This window comes from Corvus kubaryi, unplaced genomic scaffold (assembly GCF_017639235.1).
Source record: "Corvus kubaryi isolate FWS band 111438036 unplaced genomic scaffold, C.kubaryi_AGA036_p1.0 37300, whole genome shotgun sequence".
NCBI classification, from domain to species: domain Eukaryota; kingdom Metazoa; phylum Chordata; class Aves; order Passeriformes; family Corvidae; genus Corvus; species Corvus kubaryi.
Genome location: NW_024581093.1, coordinates 15,372,675 through 15,380,610, shown reverse-complemented (window position 1 = coordinate 15,380,610; position 7,936 = coordinate 15,372,675). Strand labels below are relative to the sequence as shown.

The 7,936-nt window shown below is 41.2% G+C and overlaps 1 protein-coding gene across 4 annotated transcripts in view; it reads right to left on the bottom strand.

The window, feature by feature from the left end:
* Positions 1-1,715: 1,715 nt before the first annotated feature.
* ADAMTS18 (ADAM metallopeptidase with thrombospondin type 1 motif 18) overlaps positions 1,716-7,936 on the bottom strand; it is a 77,192-nt gene continuing 70,971 nt past the window's right edge. For all 4 annotated transcript variants that reach the window (XM_042027634.1, XM_042027638.1, XM_042027635.1 and 1 more), the window contains 2 exons: positions 7,325-7,472; positions 1,716-3,771 (listed from right to left, as the gene is read on the bottom strand). In XM_042027634.1, coding sequence (XP_041883568.1) covers positions 3,656-3,771; positions 7,325-7,472 — 264 coding nt within the window. In that variant the 3' untranslated portion in view covers positions 1,716-3,655. The remainder of the gene's footprint in view (positions 3,772-7,324; positions 7,473-7,936) is intronic.

The following is a 7,936-nucleotide window of genomic DNA, read 5'->3' as shown; positions in this document are numbered from 1 at the left end:
TTTTGTTGCACACTCAGGACTGTGAGCCCCTCATGACATGTGCACACACCCTGAACACAATGGCATCCTAGTGACTCAGTAAGGCTGCACTTCAATTACAATAGAAATAATAATGTTAATTTATTTTCTTGATGCTTTTGAATAGGATTTGCTGAAAAATAAAGGAAATATGGGATATGGATCATGTTACCATAAAACCGCATGCAGTGAAACATTCATCTGTCTCCAGCATTTCATGTCTTCTGGGCATCGGAGAGAGTTGAGTTTGATTTACACAATCAACCTATTCATTAAATATCTGTTTCAGTTTTGGGCAGATGCATCCTTTACCTGAGTGATGAAATCTGACTACAGGAAATGGAGCTATTCCTTTGTGAAAAGACCCCATTCTGCTTTATAAAGTGAGCCTTGCAGCAATACACTTCTAGAAAACTGCCAAGCCTTGTGTACCAAATACTGTTGTAAGGGCTCAGCAATAAAACAGTTGTGGACTTGGGGGGGATCCAAGCACACAACAGCACATCTTTATGCAATATTTCCTCTTTCAACATCCCCCTCCAATGCTGTAATTCACTGACAACCATCAGTTCATTTTAATTCCAAAATTCTAGCCCCGAACACTAAGCAGTTTATAGAGTCTGAATTCCTGTGTGGGCATATTAATTATTCAAATCACTAGTCCAAATCCCATCCCAAAGAGCTCTTGCTGGGAGTCCTTCAGGAGCAGAATGATCTATTATTGCTTACTGGATTGTACTGTGTGTCAGAGGCATCTCAGTACTTCTATCAACAGCCCTCTGGATATCTGGCTCTTGTGAGAGCACTGAGTGATTGTGAATGAAGAGAAAAGCACCAATATATGCGGGAGAATATATCTGAAATGATCCAGTGAATTGATACAGTCCCTCCTAGGGATTGGCTTGGAAAGTTCTTAGCCGTTTTCAGGAAAATCAAGTATCCCCAGGCAGATGGGAGAGGCTGTAAAACCTCCTGCTGTGCTGAGTGAGGCTCCTTATCTTGAATACCACCTTCCAGATAAAGACACGCAGGGAAGAATCCTGCTGGTTCTGGGATACACAAGTTCCCACTGTCTTTGCTGAGAGGAGCGACAGCTCAGGTTTGTCTTGCACGTGTATTGCTGTGTATTTTAGCTTTTGTGTTGTTATGCAAATAAAACCATGAATTTTTGTCCATTTTGCCTTTTTGAGCCTGCAGTGGGCCCAGCCACCCCAGCTGTTTCAATGGTGGGGTAAGTGTTCAAATGAGAAACACCTTCTGCTCTCAAAAGGCACCTCCAGAGTGGTCACCCTGCTGAACACCCAGCCCTGCACTCCTGACCCGCAGGACAATGGCACCTTCAGCAGCAGGGAAGTTTCACATGACCCCAGCACACAGGCCTGGCTCTGAGTGCCTGAAAGGAATGACCTCCATCCCCCATCCATCATCCCAGCTGTTCACACTCGGATCCTCTGTTCCCCACCAACATCCACCCGCTTCAGACCCCAACGGCCGGGCCGGGCTGGGCAGGGAGGTCACACTCAGCCACGGTGGCTGAACTGCCACTGCCCAGGGTCCAGACTTCTCCTGTGGGCAGCTGTCATCACTGGCCCTCCACAGAACAGCTCACAGACATTTCCCAATTACACAGCAGCAGAAAGATGGGATAACCTTCTCCTAATGGGACAATCAACACAAGGGAATGCATACAGCACTTATAAGATTTGATATTTACTTATAGCCTCCATATTTTATTCATGAATTTTACAATTCCAAATATAATGAAACAGTTAGAGTATTTTATTACAAAGCTTATAAAATAATTAAATATTACACTTATAGTTTTTGCTTTTTTTACACCATAATTCATACTTTGTGACACTACCATTTTCTTTCCTCAGTTGTCACTTAAGGAAGTGAGCAGAGAAATATAAAGGAAAAGCTATGCATTAATAAATTAATTATTTTACATCAAATAATAAAAAGGACGCAATTATAAAAACAAAACAAAAACAACCTTGTAGTTTTCCTAGAAAAAAGGTTATAATTACACAATATCCAATATCAAGACAGAGGAGTTTAGGCTGAGATATGTTTCCAATCATTTCCTAAAGTATCACAGAATACATGTTTTTAATTTAAATTGTTTCAGAAGGAACTGCTAATTTTAAATGACCACTGTCTGGCATTAGTGCTGAGCTGGCTAATCCTACGCTGAAACCATACTTTAAAAAAAACACTCAAACTGAACTACATTCATCAAACGAAGTTGTGGGATTGGGTGGAATTAGATAAATATGCCCCTCACAGGCACTCCCCAGAAAATTACAGTAGGACACAGCTCTGTCTCAGAATGGGTTTGGCAAATAGGTCGGGGTTTTTCGATGCAGAAACCTTCTGAATGGCACCATTTGATACATGGTGCCATCAAACATCTTGATACCAAATGGCCACAAAGATCGGCATGTTTACCATTCTTTTGTTTGCTGGTGAATTCTGAACTAAATACGACTATTAGGAGAGTGTATAAAAATAGAATTGACCTTTATTTGGTAAGAGTAAATAATCCACTTATCTTTTCATGCTTTTTTTTGTGTAATGTGAATAAATAACTGTTTAGAGAAGTTCAGCATGAATTAATGGAGTGTAATATTCTTGTTATTTCCTTTGGGTAATGGATGAATCAAAATTTGCAGAGATATTTGAGATTAGAAGGAAGACATTCTTCAGTATCTTGGCATTCAAACAATCTAGCTTCTGAAACAAAACTACTTAAAATATCAAGTTTAAACTTTAAAATTACATATCTAATGAGCTTAGAAAGTTGAAAACATAACCATTGATCTCAATCAAACTGAGTTCCTTGAGTTAGTTGAAATATGAAAATCTATTTTACTTGTAACACAGCAATATTAAAAGTCCAAATATTCTAATGCTGCATATTTCTAGGAATACATTTCAAGTTACTAGTTAACCACCTCTGAGTTTCTACACAAAGCAGAAAATGAATTCTTCAAAAATTATAAAAACATTAGCATGATGCAAAACTTGCTTTTCCAGCAGCAAGTCTGGTAGAGAAGCACCATATATCTTTGTAGTGCACTATTTACTTCTGGTAGCCACACGTGTGACGCTGCCTTCTCCAGCCCACAGCCATCGGGATGTCCCCCCAGGGCAGCAAACAGCTTCCTCACCCTCACAACAGTCACCAAAAATAGGAAAGGACACGCCTCTGATGGTGTGATCTGTCCTGCTGCCACGCTGCAGCCTTCCTCCTCCAGGTGCCAAGCTCTCCTGCTTTGCATTCTGGTAAATCAGCCAGAAAAGGCTCCCTTGCCTTAATTTCTTCCTCGTAACATGTGACAGTGCAAAATGACACTTTTAAAGAAAGAAGAACTTCCCCTGGAGTCACAGTGTTCAAGTGATCCATAGTACCCTGTGCTTTAGTGAGGTCAGCAAATTAAGAAAAAAAAAGAAAGAAACATTCCTTTTTCAACATATATCCAACAATTACTGTACCTCAGACATTCCCTTAGAAAAAATGTCTCTTCCATCAGTGGTTTATGTGGCACCATGTCTTGCCTCAAAGCAAAGATAATTCCAACATAAATTGAAGAAGAGAATCCTGTCACTGAAGGGTTCAGATAACACGCTGCTATCAGTTCTTCTTCGTGCATGATTTACAACATTGCTTGCCATAAAATTTGTGGTTACAGACACCATGCTGGGGCACCAGATGACACCAAGTGAAGAAATCCACACAAGAAGGATCATCTGAAGGAGAGAAACCCAAGCATGGTAAGACTGTGTTTTAGCAAGTCTGCAATAATCCCACACCCTTGTATGCATTTGGTAATGTTAAAAACACGATGGGTGACTCGATTCACAGAAGAGGAAACATGAACGAGCTTACTAGAAATACTAGATTCTTGCTTTAACTTAAGACACATTAAATTTTTGTTAAGAGATTTGTTAACTTGGTTGAGATAGAGCTAATATTGCACTGGGGTCAAAAGCTGAAGGAATTAAAAATTTTGGAGCACACTTTGTAGCTCAGGAAAGCAAGAGGAAGTTCCACATTAGAGGATAAAAAAAGCCATCCGTGTTTACATCTTTGATTACAACTGTTGTTCTAAAGCCAGGCACTCATACAAATGAACCTACTCCATGCTTGATGCCAACTGCTGGTTGCCAGCATCATCATCACGTGGAGTTTACCTGCACACAGAACTCACGGAACTCGGAATGTCTGGGCCCTGCACAAAGTGCTCTGCTCTGTGCTTGCATTCCAGCACTTTCTGGAGGGACTTGTTTCTCTCTCTTCCACTCTGCAAGGAAGCTCAGAAATCTCTTTTCTCAGACACTTCAGTTAGGTGTCATGAGTCAGGCTCTTAGGATTTTGACTATGCCATGTTGCCAAAATCTTAATTAACTGCAATGGGAGAAGAGACTGACTAACCAAGGTTAGTTCTCAAGAGCCCAGCTTTTAATTACAAATAGAGCCAAATCATATTTTTCAATTAAAATCTTATTTCTCTTCAATTTATGTACAGATATCATTTATACACACAGCTCCAATGCTTTAAAAACACCTCATATCTGCTCCTCTCTCCAGTTTTGCAGGGGATGGTTTATGTTTCTTTAAAAGAGCAGAGTGATGATTCATACAGGTGATTTATAAACAAATTCACCATGTCTGAGAGACCAGTAAGACTCAATGGGGTTTAGCAAAATTTATAGCTAGACTGAAATCTCCTGTGAGCATGGGAAAAGATTTCATTCAACTCTCAGAACTACTGTTTACATGGTCAATAAAAGGAATTTACAAGGAGACTGAACAAAAATCTAGCCACCACTGTCTGCATTCTCAGGTCAGTTACTGAGTCACAGCAGATAAATGCTCCCTCACAGAGCAGACAAATTCTGCATGTTCCGTGGGCCAGGAGTCATTTCCCTCTCTCTATAGGAACTTCTTTGGTTTAATCACCACTGCTCTTTTTTTGTTCCCTTTCATATGATGGCAAAGGTGATTTGTATGCCTTTATCACCCTCAAATTTATTTGAATGAAAAATAAAATAATTTAATAATAAAAATAATTCTTTTAAAATATGCCATTTTTCCCCTCAGGTTTTAAAAATATGAGCTTGTCTTTAAATTCTAATGGTATGGAAAGAAAATACGTCTCTTGAACAGGAACTGGGGAGCTCAGGACTGAACTGCAGCCTTCCCACTCCACTGCACTGCCTTTCTGTTCTGCATGGAGTGTCAGGAAGGATCCAGCTGGGAGTTCAGCACCAGCCTTCCCACTCCTTCACCTGCTGCCACCAGACAGAATTTGGGAGGACCCAAAGCAGACAACAGATGAAAAGCACACATCACACAAAGGAAGGAAAGCTGTTCTGATCTGGACAGGAAGGAGGTCTCCTGCTATGAAAGGGTGAATTAAAAAAAAAATAAATAAAAATTACTGTTTAAAAAGAAAGTATAAGCACTGAGGAGGCCACAATAATAAATCTTTATGCCCCCTTTGAAGATCAGAGGGCAATACTAATATTGCAGAGGTAGGGCTGAAATTGGGACCTAACCCAAGGACTATTGGAAGGAACACAAAGAGTCCCACAAAATTCAGTGGATGGGGATCAGGCAGTCAGTTCCTTATTTCTATTTACCCAAGTATTTATAAGTTGTTCAGATTTTCATTCATTCAAAGCAGCTGGATTTACTATGAGTTACGGTGACCGTAACTGCATCTAGAGCAGGATGGAAATGACCCAGTTTGTCTAGGAAAGTGTGCAAACTCTCCCTGAAACATTAATTTCTTGTCTGTGATCACTGAGCTGGAGCTGCATGGCTGATAATAGAGACTGATTTGCTTCGATGTGATTCCAGCACAGCTGGTTTCCTCTCTTTCTGCTGCTTTAGACAGAAAGTTAGAGAGCAGCAAGGAGATAATTGATCTCTAGAGCCTGACGACCCAGGTATAATAAAGGGGAAAGGGCTCCTGCAGATGTGAGGAGAGAGAGAAACAGGCCAAGGCCAAAATTAATAACAGACAGTACTTCAGACATGAAATATAAAAGGGGAAAACAGGGGTGAAAGAAAAGTCCTTGCTATATCCTAACAGAAAAGGAAGTTATACAGAAACTCCAAAGTACAGCAGAACCTTTTAGGAATGTTAATTTGAAGTGTTAGCAACATTTACTGATAAAAACAGCAGAACTATTTACTTAGCCCTTTTAGGAGCATTTCATCTCCATATCCTTGTTTGGATTCAGGTCCCCTGATAGATGAGGCTGATACCCTGCATGTCTCGAGCTGATGCAGCAGAATGGTCTGTTAGGATCTCACTGGGTTTCACAGGGAATGTCAGGAATTGGGGCAGACGTGGGGGTGGTAGGTTAATGTCAATTTACAAGATGCAGGGCCAGAGCTTGACCTCTGCTCCCAGCTCCATTACCACCTTTCTCTTGCAATCCAGCCTATGTTTTATAGAGGTTGCTTCCAGCTCCCAGTTTTAAAAAGGTAACAAGTCAATTAATGTGCAGTATTTTGAGTTACTGTTTAAAGTGCTTTAGCACGCCTAGATAACCAGATTATGTGGGACAAATATGGGCCTCCATGAGCTTTTTTCATGCAGTTAGGAAGGAGTCACAAACAGTAACCATCCTGTACGCAAATCTCTGGAATGGGGTAATGCACCACTCTCTGTCTGCGCTGGTGCTGAGAGAATTCCCCTTCTGCCATTCCAAGTGGCACAAAACCTCTTGCTCCCCTCTCCCTTCTCATGCTGAAGAGGTGGAGGGATAGAGCAGACATGAAAGTGGAGAGAGACCTTAATTTCATGTTCTCTGACTGCATGTCATGCACTGGCCAGAAGCAGTAAGAAAAGAAGGACATTTTGGAATCCCAGGATCTGGATGCAATCTGAAAGACTAAAAGTAAATGGCAAATTCTTATTGCTTAGTTCCAAAGTTGGTATTATTAATTACAAAACAGTACCAGCATAGAATGCCTGTTATTCAACAAGACAGTAAAAAGGTGCAGCTCAGAACCAAACAGCATGACTTTTTCACAGACTTTTTTGTAACATATCCCTATTTTTAAAATCTCCAGTGCCAGTTGTACTCCCAAGTTTGCTTTAAGAGGGCTCACTTGGTGAAGAGAGATGCTGTTAATATCAAAGAGTTATTGTAAATCTGGAAGTCTGTGAAAAAAACATTTATGAAGGAACAGACCAGATCAGTGGTGTAGCGAAAAGGTGATGTTTGCTGGGTATAGAACTCTAAGCAACTAAGCCTGCTGCAGCAATCTAGAGCTGAGTTTTACCTCTTTTCACAGGGACTGGGCAGAAGTTGGTGTTGCAGGCTCTCAGGACCGCTGGTTTCTGCTGGGGCAGGCAGCCAGCAGCTGGTCTGCCCTGGAGCAGGCACTGCACGCTCCGGGTCTGCACTCCCCCGCCACAGGTCACCGTGCACTGAGCAGAGGGGAAAAAAAACCTTGTCTTTCATTGCACAGACTCTGGGAGCCCCTGAAAGCCAAAGAGGGAGCTTTCAAGGGCCTCAAATGAGACTTTCAAAGCAAGAGAGGGCAGGATCAGGTGTGCTGCTGTTCACCAATCCCCATCAGGGCCAACTTTTCAAAGACGTGTGTCTTTTGGTTATTTAAGGACTCAGCTGAAAATCTGGTTCCTTACTTAGGCATCAAGACAGAAACAGAACATTTTAGAAACCTGTCCCTGATTGTGTGCATCAATTTCTTTTGATGTCTAAGCCTCTGGGCCCAACCCTGCTGCCTGAACACAGATAAAACTCCCACTGGAACCATAATTATGGCAGTATCTGGGGAAAACCACTATGTGTTTGCAGGAAGAGCTATGAAGTATTTTAAAATTAATAAGCCTTTTAGTTGTATGTGTTTCATGAAAAGTTGTCCTTAAGA